The 20,718-nt window shown below is 38.7% G+C and overlaps 1 protein-coding gene across 1 annotated transcript in view; it reads left to right on the forward strand.

Annotated features, from left to right (window-relative positions):
• NPC1 (Niemann-Pick disease, type C1) overlaps positions 1 to 20,718 on the forward strand; it is a 39,747-nt gene that overhangs the window by 11,363 nt on the left and 7,666 nt on the right. Inside the window, exons 2-16 of the mRNA XM_010006912.1 lie at positions 7,130 to 7,252; positions 8,491 to 8,597; positions 9,190 to 9,365; positions 10,250 to 10,417; positions 11,418 to 11,667; positions 13,430 to 13,506; positions 14,159 to 14,529; positions 14,876 to 15,102; positions 15,635 to 15,735; positions 16,625 to 16,727; positions 17,684 to 17,873; positions 18,287 to 18,469; positions 19,193 to 19,307; positions 20,146 to 20,273; positions 20,364 to 20,504. Of these exons, the coding sequence (XP_010005214.1) occupies positions 7,130 to 7,252; positions 8,491 to 8,597; positions 9,190 to 9,365; positions 10,250 to 10,417; positions 11,418 to 11,667; positions 13,430 to 13,506; positions 14,159 to 14,529; positions 14,876 to 15,102; positions 15,635 to 15,735; positions 16,625 to 16,727; positions 17,684 to 17,873; positions 18,287 to 18,469; positions 19,193 to 19,307; positions 20,146 to 20,273; positions 20,364 to 20,504 (2,460 nt within the window). The remainder of the gene's footprint in view (positions 1 to 7,129; positions 7,253 to 8,490; positions 8,598 to 9,189; positions 9,366 to 10,249; positions 10,418 to 11,417; positions 11,668 to 13,429; positions 13,507 to 14,158; positions 14,530 to 14,875; positions 15,103 to 15,634; positions 15,736 to 16,624; positions 16,728 to 17,683; positions 17,874 to 18,286; positions 18,470 to 19,192; positions 19,308 to 20,145; positions 20,274 to 20,363; positions 20,505 to 20,718) is intronic.

The raw sequence follows: 20,718 nt of genomic DNA on the forward strand, positions 1-20,718 counted from the left end.
TGAAACAGCCGCGGTGGCGGGGACGCGGGCGTGCTCGGGCTAGGCAGCCTTCAGCTCCTGCCCGAGCCCTGGCTGGTCCCCTGCGATTGCCCGGAGCAGCAGCAGCTGCCCGGGATGTCGCGTTCCTGTGGTGTGTCCCGGTTATGCAATGCCCTGTACATGTGAGTAGCCGTGCAGTCACATGTTTGTGCAGAGCCTTGCAGATGTCCTCAGTGTCTGGTTCCCTGTGCTTGGAGCGTTTCTTAGGCTTGGTGACAGCTGCCTGGAAGTAATTGGTTGCGTGTAGTAAGATCTGCTGTTTATTGGTGCCAGTACTAAGTCCTGAAAGTTAAGGACTAAAGTAAGTTGGACTTTTTGATAACTTAGGGAAAAACACTGCAAAGACTTCACTCCTCTCTTCTTGGTCGTGTTTTGGTTATGCTGTAGTTCAAGATAGGAGTGGGATACTCTACATTCCTCTGGAGAACCAAAGACCGTCTTGTAAGCCTTAGTGGTTTGGTTTTTTTCCCTTATAAACAACTTGGAAACATACTTTCTAAGTCAAGTTTTATGCTTAGCCCTTTTTAAAGTCAAAAGTTTGTAATCCTTTGTGTGTTCTGAGGTTCTCAATTTCTCATATCTTCTTCAAACAGCCTCTAAAGAGTCTGAACAGAACACTAGGAATTAATTCTTCTATTACCACTGGAGAAGTTGATTGTTTAGCAATGACTCATGGGTAGGTAATTGACTTCACACCTTATCGACACTCCTTTATGATATGTTTTTGGAGGGAGATACTATTTTGTAGCTAAGAGGTGTGTCCTGGGCTGCTAAGGAAAGGACAAGATGCTTTACTTTAGGTGACAGAAGAATAATGAGCTAGTGAGGCTTGAAACAAGTTACCTTAGGATTTAGAGGAAGCCCTCCCTGTAGAGGATGTGGCTTTGTGGTCTATAAGAAGTAAACATTGCAAACTTACTTTAACCATACAGGATTCGATTTCATAATGTAAGAAAAATTAAACCACGATATAACTTGAGCCATTTTATTTTTTTTTTTGCTGTTAACACATGTATAGACTAACCCTCAGCAAAGTGAACCTTGCTATCTTCCAAAGAGGAGCTGGTCCTTCAGTTAGGCTGAGCCTGCCCAGTGTTAGATGCTTGCAGAAGCAAAGCATTGAAAAGATGAACCTGTTCTGTCTCTCAAGTAGCGTAATGTTTTTATGCTTTGAGTTGTGATGTGTATAAACCAAAGTAACACATGTTATGTTTTTTTTTAAGCAAGTCAGTGGACTAGAGAGGCATTTCAATTTGCAATCCTTCCATTATGTACGCTTTCACAATGAACTTGAACTGTTCAGCCTGTATAGGTTTTATCTTTCACTCTGAACAGTGCGTGGTACAGGACTTGTGCTAGCTAGCTCATTACTAGTTGATAGTTAACTATCTATTAATACAGTACAATAACTATGTTGAAAAATATCACCTCCTTTAGTCCCATTTCAGAATGTGGGCTTACAGGAGGATGAAGTCTTGGAGCTGTTCATGTTTTCTTAGGAACATCCTGATGTACGGGGTCGCCTTTTGTGTGCTTAGTAGCTTAATGGCAGCTCTTTCAATTTGTCCTTATATAATTATACTAAAACACAAACTGTCAAATTCATGGCAAAGCAAGGTTGGACACTGATTTCCTATCAGCAACTGGGATCCCAAGCTGTAGGATATGTGTGAGTTTATGAAATCCTATGGGAGGATTTTATTGAGAGGTGCTGCTCTGTCTCAAACTTGCCAAGTGGCCTGCAGTACAGTGACCCTGGCCACAGAGTTCTGAAATGCCTGTGGAGCAGCATGCTTGGCAGGGATGGCAATGTAGCTTCAGAACAAGACAGTAACCACTGAAGTTACTTCCTGGAAAATCAGGAATTACTTGTTCATAGTCTTACTGGATGGAAAGTGAGGAAGCCTTCTTACAAGGGAAGAGATCACTGAATGGAGTGACTAGTACTTCTCTGGGCAGCAGATGGAACAATCCAAGTGTTGTGCACTATTATTACTGTTCATCTGCAGGGCATCAGAGATACTCGGTGCAGATGACCTTAGTTGCAGACAGCTCCTAGTTGGGGGCTGTGTGCTTTCTGGTCATGTATACAGTAAGTGTGTATTTTCCCAATAAGTCATTGTTGGCTAACACCAGCATGCTCCCACAGATCCTAAACTATTAACATTATTGTGATTTTTCTCTTCCTACTTGACGTTGACTTTGCCTGACCAGGAGTAGCTAATGATTTTGCTGTCTGAAAGGAAACAGTCCTGTACCTATGGGTAAAGGAACAATAGGAGCTTGGCAGCCAAAGCTTGTCTCTGAATTGGCAGCCTCTGAACAAGTTACTGAAAGAGACAAAGTAAGTATTAAACCTGTAAAGTTTCCTGTAGTCCATGGACCTCCTCATCTCATAAGGAGGGCTCTGAGTTAATGTGCAACTTCTGGGGCAGATATGCAAACTTGTCCTAGTCACCTGTTTCCATAAACCAGTCTTGCCGTTTATTAAGGGGGCAGTGTGGTATTGTGTTTCCCTAGAAATCAATTTCTCAACTTGGTGGGCAACATCAGCTATGAAGTGTGATGTGGGCTAGATATTAAGGGAGTGGTCGTGGGGGAGGAAGTGTGTTCTGTTTCCTGAAGTCTTTCTTTTTCCCCTGCAAGATCCCAGATGTACCATCCTTGATGAAGGAAGGGGAAACAGCTGTATCTGATGATGTTGCCTTTTCCATAAATTAGTAATCTTAATTTGAAAAGACAAACAATGTTCACTTGTCATCTGGTATTTGCAAAACTACAAATAGTTGCTGTTCCTGCATACAACATCATCATTGTTCTTTGCTTAACAGCTACATATTCATGTAGTTGATGGCTAATGTTGCTTGAAGCAGTGAAGATTATTGATTTGTTTCAACATGCAGTTGAAGAAACTTGGACTGAAGTAAATGTGTTTATGATCTGTTGGAACACTATTTTTATTACAAACAAATAATGGGAACCAGAAAGCTGCAACAGGACCTTTGTGGAATGTTAATAGTAATGAAATGTCCATACTTGCTTGTATGCATGCTCTTTATTAGGACTCCTGGAGCTCTGACCTGAGGTGAAATTTCTCTTCAAACAGACTAAGTCTACCAGGAGTGCACTCTTCTAAACTCTGGGGACGTACTGAAATCTAGTGTTACTTTAGTGCCAGATGGTTTTTAAGCTGTGGTGAGGGCAGGACAGAACAGGCTTAATCTAAGGTTATGTTGCTATTGCTTTGTAAAATACTTAGAAAAGTCCCCTTTTAAAATATGGAGCACTTAGTAACGTGATTTTTAAAAAACAAAATGACGAACCAAAACCCAACCCTATGTTAGTTTCATGGAGTATCTTGCCTTGTTTAGAAAGCAGTTGGGTTCAACAAAGCATTTATCTAAATTTTGGGTCTAGAAAGGCATTCACCTTAGGGAAGACAATTGTTCACCCAAATCTTAAGTGACTTACTTGGAAATCAGACTCTGCAAAAACTAGCTTTGTTATCTGTGACTGATTTGCAACCACACTCATCCATATCTCTTCGTACCAGTGTAGGAATGTTATTCTGAAAGAATGGAAAGAGCAAAGTACTTGTCTTACTCTGTAACAATCTAGCTTTTACTAGAGGGTTTTTTGGAGCAGAACTTCCAGCAGTATCTTATCTGGGTAATGGACTAGTTACTTAGTTACTTGTAGTTTCCCTGAATACTGTCAGAAACCTAGGAGACCAGCCCTCTCCCATATTTTGTGACTGACTCATCACTAAGTATGCTAGTTGCTTGTTAATGTCTGAGAGCTATGTTAGTGGCTTTAACCTGCTGACATCTAATGATTTGGTTTTTTAAGCTTGTTGACTTGGTTCAGCCACTGTAAATCAGGGATCACCACAGCTTACCAGTTCAAAGAACAAAACATGGCTTAAATATCTAATCTTAGATTGTCTCTGAAATTGCATTCCTGGTCTTAATGCTGAAATAGGGTATTCACACTTGCAGTTCTAGGTCTAAGTGCTCTTCTAGAAGTTAAAAGTCACTGTTCAGTTTTCAAAGCAGGATGTAAGTTTAAGTGATAAACATGTTGGTTTTTCCATTGTAAGTTTTATTGATGTGGAACTTTAACATGGTTCTAAATTATATATCCAAATTACAAGTGTAAGCAAACACTAGACTGAAACACCTCATCTTGCTTTATTTTCTAGTGTGCTTAGCTGAATACTTTTTCGTGCATGACTAAGTGTCATGTGCAAGTAAGTTGCTTTATATTCTGTCCTGAAATGATGGCAGAAAGCCTTGTAGGTAAACTTTGTACAGCTTGTAATTTCTTCTGCATCTGTGTAATGAAAACCAAGGAAGTATTACCTTGAAGTACAGATACTTTTAAAACAATAGAACTATTAATCAGCCTGATATGGTAGCTGAAATAAGTTTTTCTATATAAGAAGTGCTCTGATAAGGTTTTTTTTGTAACTGGTAACTGCATTGCAGTTTTACCACACTTCCCACTCCAGAAGGAGCAAGTCCTTCTGAAAAGAGAAGTTTGATAATTTTGTTTAGATAACGTCTGGTTTTAAAAATTAAGATGTGTTAGAAAACCAGACTTAGTGAAGTGTAGAAAGTGTTTTTTGGAAAGTATTCATAGAAAGCATGATTACAAACCATTCTAGACTAAACATGGAAGCCAGCCTGATAGCAAAGAAATACCTAATTCTACTCTCATGAGTAGTAAGTATGTCAAAATTATTTGCCCTTTTGCAAGGATAGCAGTGAATCTGTACTTCCACTTGAAGAGATTGTTAATTCACTTCTGACACTGGTACATACTAAGACTAAATTGTCTTCTTTCTTCACTAGTAGATTGTTTGCTGCAGATGTGAGGAACCAGAGGTGAGATAGTGACTTCTGAATTTACATTAAGGAAGTGTTGACTTCTTTAATTAATTTGATCCATGAACAAATTTACAATGCAGTTTGTCAGTCTCCAAGCTATGGAAATTTAACTTTTTTGGCATGTGCTGGTTTTAAACATTCAGCTTTTACAAGTGCAATCTAAAGGAGTCTTTCCAACTTGTGTGTAAGAATGTGGTGGTACTTAGAAGCTGGCTACAGCATCAGCTAAAAGAAATGCTAGAGTAGGTAAGTTAAACACTGAAGAGTGTTACTTAAGCCAGGTCACAAAGTCAGTTTATAGTGAGTAATTTTGAATCAGGCCATGTTGCCTAGGTTAAGTAAAAGGGAAAAACCTTCTAACAGGGTTAGGTAAATTGGTGATGGTCATTGTCTCAGATAAAAACAACAACAAAACAAAAAACCCCAACAATTACTGATAGACTTTTCTCTGAACTGTCAGCGTTTTTCAGCACAAAAATGGATGTTGTGGAGGCATTGTAATTCTGGGTAGCTCTTGGGTCTTATGAATACAGCCTTTCAGGGGCCTCTCTGGTCAGTAAACAACATTATTCATGGTCAAGCACAAAGCACTGCAGCCTGTCCTTGCAGTGTAAGCATATGGTGTTTCTACAAATGCTGGGTCAAGGTTGTTCAGGAGATAAAAACAGGTCAGTTATCTCTCAAACTGTACAATACAAACTTCTGATCAGAGTTCTCAGAAATGTAGGAAGCATTTGTGCAGTCTGCTTTCTGCTTGCAGCCCAGGTGCATAGAAAGACCTTGGAGCCACCTTAAAGCTTTTGCTGTAAATAACTTGTTATTGCATTAAATGTTTTAATTTTAAGAATAAATATTTTGGTTTAACATTTCAGTTGTCTCCCTGTCAGTACCACTGAACAAAAATACAAGGCTTGCAAAAATATAAGGCTTCCATTGTCCTTTTTCAGCTACTTTTATTTTATACACATAATAAATAACAGACTTCTGATTTTTTTTCAATAGTCCCTTAAATGTAAATATTTTCAAAATGAGACTTGAAACTGTTTGGCTTTTTTATTTAGCCCTGTCAGCCCATATAAGTGTTGCTGGCTTAGGCTTGAAAAGTAGTGATGGACAGATTGACAATACATAGCATTTTATAGTGAATGCAGAGGTGTGAATACTGTCTGGTTCTGGGCTCCCCGGTTCAAGAGTCACAGTGAAACTACTACAGAGAGTCCATCAGAGGGCAAAAAAGATTACTGAGGAATTGGAGTATCTCTCTTATGAGGAAAGGCTGAGAGAGCTTGGACTCTTTAGCCTGGAGAAAAGAAGGCCGAGGGGAGAACTTATTAATGCCTGTAAGTATCCAAAGGGTGGATGTAAGGAGGATGGAGCCAGACTCTTTCAGTAGTTCCCAGTGACAGGACAAGGGTCAATGAGCACAAACTGGAACACAAGAAGTTCCATTCAAATATTAGGAAAAAGTTTTTTACTGTGAGGGTGACAGAGCCCTGCAACAGGCTGCCCAGGGAGGTTGTGGAGTCCCCTTCTCTGGCGATATTCAAAATCTGCCTGGACACAGTCCTGAGTAATGTGCTCTAGGGGATCCTGCCTTAGGAGGGGTGTTGGACTAGATGATCTCTAGAAGGTCCCTTCCAACTTTGACAGTTCTGTGAGTCTGTGAAATTCTGTTGCAGAATCCTCTAATGCTTTGTCAGTCTGTCACTGTAAGTGACTTGAGTTTGCAAGAAGGATGAAAAGGTGGCACAAAGAATTGAATATAATATAACTGCATATTAGCAATATGCTTCTCTCTGTACATTGGCTCATGTGCTTTAAAGTGACAGTTTAATATGCATTGTCTTGCATAAACAAAACTGTCTCCCTGAATTTGGAGATGCTTTTCAAGTATTGATGTAGGTTTTTCTTAAGTAACTCTTATACTGGGTTTTAAATATAGACAGTGCATGTCCAGTTACTAGACTGAGTAAGGAAGGGTGGGGAGCTGAGCTGGAGATCAGTCGTGATGTGCACTGTGTCAAAAACATGTACTTTTGTCTATGGGTGTTTTATGTAGTACATACTGATGTTTAACTTAGCAGGAAGTTATCTAATTGGGGTTATAAATTACTTCTGGAATGGCAGCACATGAACTCTACAATAGGTAAGGATGTTGGCAGCTGTTCCTTGCAGTTAATCAGTTATCTCATGTTGATTAGGTACTTTCACAATCATGTGTCTGGTATGGAGAATGTGGAGTAGCTTCTGGAGACAAGAGATACAACTGTGCTTATGATGGACCACCGATAGCACTACCACAGGATGGCTATGACATAATTCAGGTGAGCTTCTTTTGGAAGTTTGCTGCTAAAAAAATTTCCTACACTTCAGAGTTCTGTATTGGGTTCTGTTGGACCTGCTCTATGTCCTTTACCTTCCTCATCCTAACTTGATGTGAAACTCAATAGATTATCTCAGATTTCTCATGTATAGCACATCACCCCAGCAGTTTCTTTTTGGAGACACAAGAAGTCTTCAAAACATGTGGTTACAGGCTTTCACAAACAGCCTTAAATATAAGGTTGGTTCACTTTACTGCATGCTTTCCTTACTGGTTTGAGGAGTCTTTAATCAGCCTGGTTTTTTAGGACTCTTCCAAGTTACAAGTAGATTCTGCAGTTACGTCTTTCTGATCTCTAAAGGACAAGACTAAGCTATGTTTTCAATCAGGTGATCTTTCCTGATTTCTTTCTATGTACAAAGGCAGTAACTGATGCTTAAATGGAGCAAACTTGGACCAAGTTCAGTCTCCTTAGCCACTCCTAGCATGAGACCATATTTCCTTATCTGGGCTGTAGCTGTCAAAGTGAGCAATGAGCAAAACCACAATCAAAACAGAGTTTTTATATTTTATACAGAATATAGATAATACTGCTAGACCTGCCTTCTGGCAGATGATAGTTCAAAGCTTTAAAGTATGAAATAACTATGGAGTTAAACAATTGTTTGGCTGGTGGCAGGAATGACTTAAATATATAGCTGAGATAACTACTGTTTTGTACTGTTGCTGAAGACTTAATGTATAGTTCCTATATGTTACTATCCATTAGACTTGTTTTAAATGCATTTGTCTCTCTCTATATTGAACATGAAATAGCTCTTCTAGGTAATCAGTGATTCCGTGGTTAGTGGCTTGCCTTCCGAGACTTGAGAATCTGTTAGTGTCCAGACGGTATACTAGAGGATAAGCTGCAGGAGGACTTTCAACCTGGATAAACATGTTTGTCCTCTTACTAATAGACTCTCAAATACCATTATCATTCTATATATAGACCCCAGTGACTACAGATCATCTGATGGAGCTTTTTAAAAGGAAGTGATGCCTTGAATAATAAAGTGCTTCTTCTCTCTGTTCTCTAAAAGATTTCACTGGTTAGATTTTTTTTTTCCATCTCCCACAGCAACTGCTCTTGTGTTCTGAAATATGCTGAAACAGAACCCATAATTATAATGACTTTTGAGGTCTTAAACATGCTTTTCCTTCCTCCCCCCTTGATCTTCACACTGTTTTTTATTTAAGGAACTCTGTCCAGGTTTATTCTTTGGCAATGTTAGCACTTGCTGTGATGTCCAACAGCTTCAGACTTTGAAAAACAACTTGCAGCTGCCTCTTCAGTTTCTTTCCAGGTATGCTAATGAATGACAAACTAACTAGAGCTTTATAACATAAGAAGGCTCATGAACCTCTTCAGTTTAAGTAGTTTGTAGAAAAGTTGGTAGTTTAAAGGCTTACTAGAGCAAGCTCTTGAAGAGACTTCCTCTTCTCTATCAGAAAGCTTTAATTTCACGAAGTAGCTACTTGAAGTCTGGACTGAGTTAGCTGGAAGAGTAAACATTATCAGTTTGTTTCAAGCTACTGTAGTTGTAATAAAGCCTTCAGAAAAAAAGCGAAATAAAATACTGCTCAGTCTTCTTGTTTTTAACAGAAGTCTTCCTGCTAGCAGCAGTTAAATTTTCCTTCAAATTCTAGTTAAATTCTGCTTGTATCTGGTATTTGAGGTAGGAAGTCTTGCTAGTGAATGATGTTGATGCTACTGATGAGTACTAAGCAATTTTAAGCCCAACTAATGTTGTATTGCTATTTAAAAACTTGCAGAATATAAATATTTTGTTCTGTCACTCTAAGCAGAATGTTTGCACTTGCTGTGTAGGTAAAATCAGATATGCCTTGCATCTTTAGCTCTTAATCTGATTGCTGTTTGTTGACTTTTCCATCCAGATGTCCGTCATGTTTTTACAACTTGATAAACCTGTTCTGTGAACTGACTTGCAGTCCAAACCAATCTGACTTTTTGAATGTTACAAGCACCATACCTTATTATGATCCAATTTTAAAGGAGAACAAAAGTAGCATCACAGAGCTGCAGTACTTTATTGGAGAACGTTTTGCAAATGGTGAGTAAACCGTGTGTTAATTTACCTGGGCTTTTGTCAAGGTAATAAGACCAGTGCTTTCTCAAGAAGAACTGGGAGGGGGAAACATCTCTTTGACTGTCTTTTGACGTTTGAGGCATCAAAGAGATACCAGTAGGTCCTCCATGAAACTACTGGAACACTAACTTATGCCTGGGTAGGAGATGTTACACTGCTAATGTTAGCAAAAATGTTTTTTAAGACTTAGCTGAGACTGGCCATCTATACAAATGGTTAATAGCTGATAACCCTGATGACTAACTTCAGAAAAATGAAGTTGTTGCCAAGTACGGAATGTCCAAAGCCTACTTGATATTGAAACTTTCTGGCAAGGATGATAGTGAAGTTTCTACACAGTGCACTGTAATGGTTCTCTAAGAGGCACTTACTCTTCTTGAAATGGACTGTTCTAGTCTTTAGTCAAATGTGTTTTCCTAAGAACAAATGAATTTCAGTTATATTTTGGTTTTTATAGCAAGCTTGAAGCATTAACTCAGCCTTTGTAGACTTTGTGCAGTAACTTTTAAATTCTAAGTGTCATAGAGGGCCTACAGGTCAAAAGTCCCTTAAGTATTTGTCATAATTTTGCCTGAAAGGTACTTTCTATTAAGTGATGTTCCCTCTCAAATAGTAAAATAGGTTCTAGTGTAGTGCAGACTCTAATGGCCTACCCGAGAGTAAGATAGCTGTAACAAAGCATTGCAACCTTGAATACTTTAAATACAACTGAAAGCATTGTTTCGCTATTTAAAGAGGTTTCCTGATGGAAAGCAATAAGCAGTGAGTCTTTAATAACTGGAAATTCATAATTCATATTCAAATAACATTGATTTAATTACTCTCCTGTCTTCATGTATTCTTCCTAGCAATGTATAATGCCTGTAAAGATGTGGAGGCTCCATCCAGTAATGTTAAAGCACTGGGGCTGCTGTGTGGGAAGGATGTCAAGGACTGCAATGCCACCAACTGGATTGAGTACATGTTTAGTAAAGACAATGGACAAACTCCTTTCAGCATTATTCCTATCTTTTCAGGTAAGAAATGAAATAGGCCTTGCCTTTGAAGCTTCTGTCGAAGGCTCTGTGCTATAGTTAGTATACCTATTTGTTAAACAACTGCTCAGCAATGAGTATCTGCAGTTAGAGGCTTTAAAAATAATGCAAGATAAACTGATTATATCTTTTTATTTCTGCTTGGGAGATATACTTTGCTCTTGCTTTACATGCAGCTTCTTGCATATAGATCTCTTGGGACTTGCTGAGGATTGTACTGAGCTTAGGCAACTGGATAGCCTGTATTCCTTGGGAAACTAGAGCAGTATCCTGATCCTTCAGGATTTTTGTAAGGAAATTGTTAAACATTTTACAATCTGAACAAATGAGGGTGGTGATAAACTGTTGCTGCGATGATAGGAGTATATGCTTATTTTTACAGACAAAAATGTTCTAAAACATGACCAGTAATTTAGTCAATAACTGTGTAGATAGTACCTGCTATGAAAAAGACAGTGGCTGATGTTTTTTTACCTTGTCCACATGGAGAAATTGTCAACTCATTTGATCTCTTGATAATTATCTTCTGTGAATTTTCAGCTTTTAAAGTGGCATAAAGCCTACAGGAAAGCTGAGGAGGGACTCTCTATCAGGGACTGTAGTGATAGGATATGGGGGAAAGAGAGTAGATTTAGATGAGATAGTAATAAGAAATTATTTCCTGTGAGGGTGGTGAGACACTGGGACAGATTACCCAGGGAAGTTGTGGATGTATCATCCCTGGAATAGGTCCAGGTTGAATGGGGCTTTGAGGAACCCAGTCTGGTGGGAGGTAACCTTGCCCATGCTAGGAGGGTTGTAACTAGATGGTCTTGAAGGTCCTTTCCAGCCCAAACTATTCCATGATTCTTCAGCTATAAGAGCAGGAAAAGCTACTCTGTATAGAGGCTAGGAGCTTTCATTTAACTGGGAAGCTTGTAATGTGAAGAGCTAAATTCTTATCTGGTAGTAAACTGGCTCTGCAACTTGTGATTTGTCATAGATGTGCCTGTCCATGGAATGAATCCTATGAACAATGCTACCAAAGGCTGTAATGAGTCTGTGGATGATTCGACAGGACCATGCAGCTGTCAGGACTGTTCAATTGTTTGTGGCCCAAAACCACAACCCCCTCCATTGCCTGCTCCTTGGCTTTTGTTTGGTTTGGATGCTATGTATGTCATTATGTGGATCTCCTACATGGCATTTCTACTCATATTTTTTGCACTTGTTTTTGGAGTCTGGTGTTACAGGTAAAGCATTTAAAATGCTCAGCTTTGAAGGTTGCTTGCCTTTTCCCTGAAAACTTCCTTTGTTCTGAACAGAACACTTATGTCCCTACTTCTTCACCCAGCCAAAAGTAATGTTCTGTGGTAGGTGCTTATCTGACACCCAAAATTATGTGTAGAAAGTGAATGCAGAAGTCAGTTTAGTTGATGCACAACTCATAGCAACCCTAGCTACAGGATCAAATACACAAATCTGCAAGATTCATAAGTAAGAGCTTGAGAGTATACAAAAGTATGCAGACATGCATTTATCTCCTTCATATGATTGACATTAAGCCTTTGTGGTAAAGTTTGAGTTTTACGTTGAGTAAAGTTTGAGTTGTGCTTTCTCTGTTCTTGGGTGGTATGCATTAAGATACCAGAGCAGTACTTTCCATAAGCAGTGAACTGTCTTCATACTCTAATGTCTGTGGGGTTTTACAATGTTTAAGACTAGATCAGTACGCTAATATCTTGCAGAACCTAAGTAAAAATGCAATCCTGTTCTCTTCAAATAACTTCTTCTTTAAGTTGTAATTGAAATGAGTTGGAAAATTCCAGTGATGGACAGGCTTGTTTACCACAGTGTTTCATTAAGTCCTTTATTACTTCTGGCTGTTACATGTGCAATGAAGTGTTTTTAACACACCATTCTTTTGTTAGGAGATGTGGTTGAAGGGGAAAGAATCGCTAAAAGTTTGCGAAGTCATTCATACTCTTCCTTAGTCTCCTGTTCTGAAAAAAAACCCCAACTGAACAAAAGCTGAGCTTCCAGTAATTGCAACACTTTGTAAAGTAAGGGGCAGCAAGTCACCTTCTCTGAGCTATGCCATGCTAGTAAAATGCACAAGTAGCTGTAGCTTTAGTGTTGAATCACTCATCTGGAGCAGTGGAAACCTATTAATATTTCTTAACAGCATTTTCCAGAGGCTTCCATCATCTAATATCCCTAAGTATGGTGGTACCGTTCCATGCAACTTAATATTGTTCAGTTATGACCAGGAATCTGAAATAGCTGTATACAAAGAACTAAATCTGTGTGGAAACAGACAGTGGGTACAACAGACTTAGGCTGAGCTCAGCAGCCTTTTCTTGCAGGGCAACATGCATTGTAAATGACATGAGATAGTAAGGGTGTTTGAGATGTTTGGTTCATATCCCAAAACATCCTGCCATGATTGGCAGTCTGATTAGATGACAATTAGGAGGCTATTGAATGTATCTCTTTCTCTGGATATCAGGAATGACTATGAGCAACATAGGTCTATCGTAACTGTTCCGTTCTGTAACTTACCTGTCTCCAGAACAGGAGGAAAGTACCTTACTTTCCTTTTTCCTCACTTCCCCATTACTTCAGGCTTAGTAGGTGTAATTTAAGCAGCTTGACTAATGAAGTAGAATACTTCTAATGTAGAAATGTCTTGTAGAGATTACTGTTATGATCAATTTAAAGAGATCTTCTGTGCTATTAGTGCTACTGATCTTCTAAATAGGCATAAAGAATGTGTCCTTGATCCAATCTGGAAAAGCTTATTAAGACAGCTGACAGCTATAAGTTGTTCCAAAGGATCATAAAGCTGGAGATTGCTGTTCTTGAGTGAATGGGTGTAGGGGTGCTTATGGATGCTGGATAAGTCAAATACCAAGTTTGTTAATATCACTGGACTTCATTCTTACTTTACAAACCTGAGAAGATACCTTTTTGGGGTAGCAGCACAACATAACTTTTTTTTTTTTTGTCTTGCAGGAGGCAGCACTTTGTGTCAGAGTACACGCCAATTGACAGCAATATAGCCTTTTCTGTGAATTCCAATCGTGACAATGGTATGTCTTGGATAAGAGTAATAGATGTATTAGAAACTCAGTTTAAGCGTGTCCCCTTTCTGTGAATGGGCTCTGGGATTTTAGTTGGTTGGACCGTATCTATTCTTACAAGGGCTCTATTTCAAGTCTTTTGGCCAGTATCTCTGTTCTTTTAGTGTTGTACTTAACCCTGTTTTGCTGGATGCTAAAAGCCCTGAGTTCACAGTTTATGCATCTAGCATCCTATGCTAATAGGAAGTTCTGGAGTGCTTTGTAGCTGGAGGCAGAAGGGGCAACGTCATGTTGAAATCAATTTGATCATGTTCTGCCCTATTCTTATATTAATGCAAGCTGTGAAGGAACTGTATAGTTGAATTTTTGTAGCTGCTGAGATAACTTGTTTTAATACTTATGTATCTTCTTAGCTGCTTCTGGCCTTTGTCTGCTGTGCCTACTGCTGTCAAAGGCAGCCTTACATTAGAAGGAGCAAAATAAGGTACAAGCTAGTTCCTGCCTCCTTGACATCAATCAAGGATTGGTCCCCAAGTCTGACCATCAGGCTTCTGGTCTTTACTACAAATGGAGCTAGAATAAAATTTCATCTTTCCTAGTGGACTTCAGGAAAATGCTGCTTAACTGGCTCCTCAAATGTTTGCTGTTCTTGTTCCTACAGGGAAAGCTACCTGTGGTGAAAGACTTGGTGAAAGGTTTGAGAATGGCCTAAGGATGACATTCACATCATGGGGGGCTTTCTGTGTCAGAAATCCACGTCCTGTCATCCTTTTCTCTGTGGTCTTCATTGCAATGTGCTGCTCAGGTTTTGTATATGTAAAAGCAACTACGAACCCTGTAGATCTGTGGTCAGCCCCAAGCAGCCAAGCTCGCAAGGAGAAGGAGTACTTTGACACACACTTTGGGCCTTTCTTTCGTACTGAACAACTCATTATTCAAGCACCAAAGAGTCATCCAGACACCTATTCACCTTACCCATCTGGAGCAGATGTACCTTTTGGACCTCCACTTACCAAAGACATTCTCCATCAGGTAACTGGAGTTTTCCAATAGCAAAAACCTAACATATAACAGTAGGGAGTTGGCTTCCACCTGTAATGCCATGTTTCCATTAGAACAATTGCTAGATGTATTAAAATCCTAGTCTTACTATAAAATCTTTTTGCTGAAAACCTTTGTTAGCTTGCAAGCGTACATTAAGTCCCTGTACGTAGTCTTAGTATGAAGATGGAAATAACAGGTTTAGTTTTGTGCTTTGGTTGGCATGTGCCACTGTCTCCGGAAGCTTAGAGGAATATAGCATACACTTAGTCCTGTCTCACAAGGGAAATGCTTTCTTGTGCTGCTCTTAAACTATGGTTTGGTTTGTTTTTTCAAGGTACTGGATTTGCAGGATGCTATTGTCAACATAACTGCTTCTTTTGACAACGAGACTGTAATGCTGAAAGATATTTGCCTGGCTCCTCTTGCACCCTACAACAACAACTGCACTATACTGAGTGTGCTCAACTACTTTCAGAACAGTCATTCTGTTCTAGATCACATTACTGGGGACGAGTTCTTTGTCTATGCTGACTACCACACTCACTTCTTGTACTGTGTTCGGTAAGCAGTACTACTACAAGTTTTTTTCAAACTGTAGGCCAGCTTTGTCAAGTTAGTTCTCACTGCCCCCTTGAACCTTTTTTCTTGCCTCTTTTTGAACTTGCAGTACTATGTGGAACTGCAGATTACTGTTGTGTGCTGTGTCTTAATACTTAAGTGGGAGTTATATTTTAATCAGGTTTCTAGTTAAGCTTGGTTTGGTGCAGACACTGGCTCTGGTTTACCTTAAACATGTTTCAAGCACTTGAGTTCTGTAACAGAAGACAGTTTCTGAGCTTTCACTTTGGTTCATAGTTCAGTTGGGTAGAAGCTACTCTTTGTCTTAGAAGCTATAAGGAAGACACTTTTGAAACTGTATTTAAATTTAAAATAAACATAGCACAAGGGCAATATATCACTAGCAGTCCTAGAAGTCCTATCTCATTTCTTTTGATAGTCAAGGTAACACAACAGCTTTTTACTTTTTCTTCCTGTGGTTCTGTGTCTCAGTTGTCAAGCAGAAGCTAACAGTTATTGCCGGTTGTCTCTTTAGGGCTCCAGCATCACTGAATGACACAAGCTTGCTTCACGATCCCTGCTTGGGAACATTTGGTGGACCTGTATTTCCATGGCTGGTGTTGGGAGGATATGATGGTAGGTGGCAAAACAGCATAGCATTTTAGTATTGAAAGTACATACTTGGGTGCTGCCTTTGGCACTAAAGATGCCTTCTCATTCAACACAGATGTTTATATGCACTCTAGAGAAACTGGAGTTTTGATAAGCTTTAAGGATATTTGAAATAACTTTTCAGTAGATCAATCCTGAGATTTGAGGCAGACTGTTCTGGAAGTGGAAAATGCAGCAAGAACATACTTGTCCTATTAAGTATGCAAATGTTCCATCTGCTTTGGGCCTGCTAAGGGATCTCTGGTTTCTGGAGACTGGATAAAGACATGAAGCTTTTCAAGTTGACATGCTGGGATGTGCATGTATTTTGCTTTTGTATTAGAATAAAGTTTTGTCATTGATGTGACAAAGCAATGAAGAATAGATCAAGGTGTTCACAGAGGAAATCCCTCCATAATTATTCAAAAGCCAGAATTTTGTTCAAGCAGTTTGGCCAATTAACCATAACTTGTTAGATATATCAAACAAAAATATAATAAAAAGCCTTTGAAGGCCAGCACTAAACATTGTGCCTCTTGCACACTTAGGAAACAACACCCTGTTTCTCATTAGATTGAAAATCATAAGCACTGGTTATATAGTAGCCGCTTGCCTAACCATGCAGTGACTTAATGTTGAGTGCTATGAACATGGTAAATAATGAATAATTACTTTTGAATATAGTCTGAAGTGCTTATCAACTTCTGTTTTTTTTTCAGTCGTGTGTTTGAGAAAGTGTTGAACGGATTGCATTTAACGGAGTTGTAGGGATGGGATTATTTGAACAATATTAATTGGAGACTTAATTGTACCTGCCTATACTGCAATGTAAGCTCCATTTCATAATGCCTAACAATTTTTTCCTGCTCTACAGATGAAAACTATAATAATGCAACAGCTCTTGTTATTACTTTTCCTGTAAACAACTACTACAATGACTCCAGAAAGCTAATGAAAGCTTTGGCATGGGAAAAAGAGTAAGTAGGTTTCCTGTATTCTGTAATCTATACATTACTTAAAACAGCTTTAGCTGTAGATACATGAAAACCAACAAAAAGTACTGACAGTTTCTTAGTCTAATTACTGAGATGTTTTTCTAGGCAGCAAAAGCAGTTAAGGACAGACTAAATTGATAATAAGACTTCACCTTTATCTGGTATACGCTGTTTGCTTCAAAGAGATAGGTCCTAGTCTTGTTAATGACCATCGAGTCCAGTAGTACTAGCTGATAAGTAACTTTAGAAAGAATTGTATGTATTTCATTTTAGAAAGAATTGCATGGGTAGAGTCTTCAATCTACTAAACTGTTAACCACCAGTGAAAAGGTCTGACATTATTGTGTAACTCTTAAGCTTTGATTTTTAAAAACAGCTTTGAGATGAGGATCCAAAGTTTTCATCCTCTTCACCATCTTTAAGAGCTGATACTGGTTTACACAGGCCAATTGCTTTGGCTAACAGTTCAGGTTAAAATTATTGTACTAGGAAGTCTGAGACTGAATACAAGTATACCTAGTGTCTGCCTGTGTCACAAGCACCTCCCCTTCAGTTAGGGGAACTGAAATAAGGGCTAAAATAAGTATTGCAAGTAAGCTATGGGCATTTCATGTATGTACTTCTAGTTTTAGCTTTGAGGAAAATTGCACTTAAACTTTAAAATAGCTTATGCATGTGCAAGATATCTGGCTGTCCTCAAACTCTGGAGAGAACATGTGAAGTATTTCATGTTATAGTGTATTTCTAGTGCTTGGAATAAGAGTTCTAGGAATGTGCAGCCAGCACCCCTCTTAAAGGGGAAGGTCCCTCCAAGTACTGTCTAGCCAGTATAGTGATATTGGAGATATAAATTTGCCTTCAACAGGCTTCTAAGTGTTTCTAATACAAGATATTTTATCCTTTATATCCTTTAAATTGTGACCAACCTTTTTTTTCAGGTTTATTAACTTTCTGAAGAACTATAATAATCCAAACTTAACTATATCGTTTTCTGCTGAGCGGAGTATTGAAGATGAAATCAATCGTGAAAGTAATAGTGATATTGCCACTGTTTTGATAAGCTATATTGTGATGTTTCTCTACATCTCCATAGCTTTGGGGCATATCCAGAGCTGCAGAAGACTACTGGTATGTATATAGTTCTCATTTCTGTAAACACTGAAGCTGCTGCTTGCTGTTTAGTTTTTGTTAGCTTTAAATATTTTTGCAGAATGCTTATATTTGATCTTGTCTTAAAACATTTGAGTCCTCCTTTCACAGGAGCTAGGAGGGGCATTGTCCTTCTCATACTTGACAATTCATGGGTGCTTCATAGCCTCAGCTAAGTCTATTTTCACTTGAAACATCCTCTGAATTTAAGCTTTAAGGCTTGTCCTTTGAAGTTTGGTTTTTTACATATACATATATATGGATCTTCAGAAAAAACAGAGGAGTAAACCTTCTACTAACTGCACTAAATGTAAGAATATGCATTTACCTTTGCTAAAATCTCTCCTTTGTGATTATGCTCGTTTGGTTGACAGTCATTATACCTTTTTTAGGTGGATTCAAAAATCTCCCTGGGCATTGCAGGCATCTTTATTGTACTGAGCTCAGTGGCATGTTCTATAGGCATTTTCAGCTATTTTGGAATCCCACTGACACTGATTGTGATAGAAGTAATTCCCTTCTTGGTGCTGGCTATTGGGGTGGACAATATTTTCATTATGGTCCAGACACTTCAGGTATGTGTTCAGAATCTTCTAAACATGCCTGACTTCTTTGAAGGCTGTTAACTTGGAGCAGAAAGTCTTTTGCATTCTATTGATCACCCTAGTCTCAGCAGCTCTAAAACTTCACAGAATAGCTAGTGATCATCCTGAAGAGAGCTAAGATTATATATACACATCTTCCCCACCTCCATTAAAAAAAATTCAGAATGTCTGCTTTTTCTTACTGTTGGTTGATAACAAGCTCATTTAACATTATTTCTGGCCCACATATTAACGATGTACAAATGAATAATACTTTTTAAATCCTTTTTTTGTAATTTTGGGACTTTACTACTATTTTGATCATTTGTAATTTTAGTGTATTGTGAACAGGAGTTGTAGGCTAAACTACATGCTTCAGACCAGGAACTTGTGACACTAAGTCTTAGGAGGTTATCAGCTTTGTAATTTGACAGGCTTAGTAACCCACTGAAACTTGTGCTGCCTCTGGCAAATGTATGATTTGGGCTGACATACTGAACTTATTGCTTTATTTTAAGGCTGAAGCAAGGCAACAGGGGGTGTTGTTGCTGCTTTTGTGTTAGAGAAACTTTTTTTATCTAACCCAGGTTAATGCAGTGAAAATCATAAGATAGGTTTGGATGTTGGAAAGTTGTTGATTTTTTTTTTTTAAAAAGCCATGTGAAATCACTTTCTAAATAGTATGACTCATAATAAACTATTGCCTTAAAATAGAGAGATGAGCGCCTTCAGGGTGAAACTCTGGACAAACAGATTGGCAGAATCTTGGGAGATGTGGCACCCAGTATGTTTCTCTCATCTTTTTCGGAGACTGTGGCATTCTTTCTTGGTAAGACTTCTTTAATATTTGAAGATAAGTGTCTTATCACACCTGTATGTTGCAAGAATAGATGCAAAGCTAACAGACAATGCAAAAATTTGTAGAGAAAGTTAAGCAAGAATTTATAGAGAAAGTTTAGCTTAATTGTTCATAGCTATAATGAAGTTTAACTTGACCTCTGCTGGGGAGAGGCATTGTAGTACTTCAAGAGACCAGCACAGTTGAAAAGATCTAATTCTGAATCTGTCAAGCTCTTCAGCTTGGGAGGCTGGAACTTTTTACTGATTTGTAGTGACTGACGAGTCTAGATTTTACCTTAGTAATGTATCCAATGTCACAATGTGTTAGCTCGTGCATTACATTCAGTCATCTGGCCACTGCTTGGAAAAATGCCCCAATGGCAGATTGTTTGAGGTTCACTCTTACAGTATGTTTTAGAGGCATATTTCACATTTTTACCCTTCAAGTATTCTTGGTCTTTTTTCATAGTGAGCTTGTTTACTAGGAGTGTCACTTGCCATTGGCTCAATGTGAATTGAGTGGCTTAGTATTGAAGCAAGATCTTGCTTGGCAGCACTCCTTAACAACATTGTGCAGCCTGCACAAGGCCTGGTAACTTTGAGAAATGTCTTAAGTCTGGTCACTGCTTTGCACAGATTTAATACTGTCAAATCGGTCAAAGCCAGGAGTTGTAGCCAGGTTCATATCAGCTGTTTTCTTCACTCTGAGGAGAGAGTCTCTTTGTCCTTCTATTAGGCGAGCACTTAAGTTGGGTATCTTTCTAGAAAATGCTTGTGCATTTCTAAGAGAAGGGAGCTTGCTTAACAAACTGGATCCTTTCTTCCAGGAACACTGTCTACGATGCCAGCGGTTCGCACATTCTCCCTTTTTGCTGGAATGGCTGTGCTCATAGACTTTATTCTTCAAGTCACTTGCTTTGTAAGTCTCCTGGGCTTGGATATTAAGCGTCAAGAGGTGAGTATAAATGCACCAGTAACCACAGTGTAGTAGGGGTGGCCTCTTCTGCAGAACTGTTCTAACTCTGGAATTTAATTGATTTTTCAGAGGAATAGACTGGATATTCTGTGTTGCATCCAAAGCAACGAAGATATGAGTGGAGTCCAGCGTTCTGAGAGCATCTTATTTGTGTTCTTCAAAAACCTGTATTCTCCTTATCTACTGAAGGATTGGATGAGACCGATAGTAGTATGTATACTCTGTTTGAAGTAAGCAGTCATCTAAACTTGAGCAAAAGTGTAGTGAGTCTGAAGGTTTAATGCTGAAGAAAAATATTCAATACAATGAAATAAATGAAGCTTCTGGTATTTTTGTTTTCAGTGTCAATATTGGAATAATCTTTTGTAACTGCAAGAATATTTCTAGCAAGCAGAGGCTTGACCTTGGATTGTCCAGTACCCAG

The sequence above is a fragment of the Chaetura pelagica genome, unplaced genomic scaffold (genome assembly GCF_000747805.2).
Source record: "Chaetura pelagica isolate M959 unplaced genomic scaffold, ChaPel_1.0 scaffold109, whole genome shotgun sequence".
NCBI lineage: Eukaryota > Metazoa > Chordata > Aves > Apodiformes > Apodidae > Chaetura > Chaetura pelagica.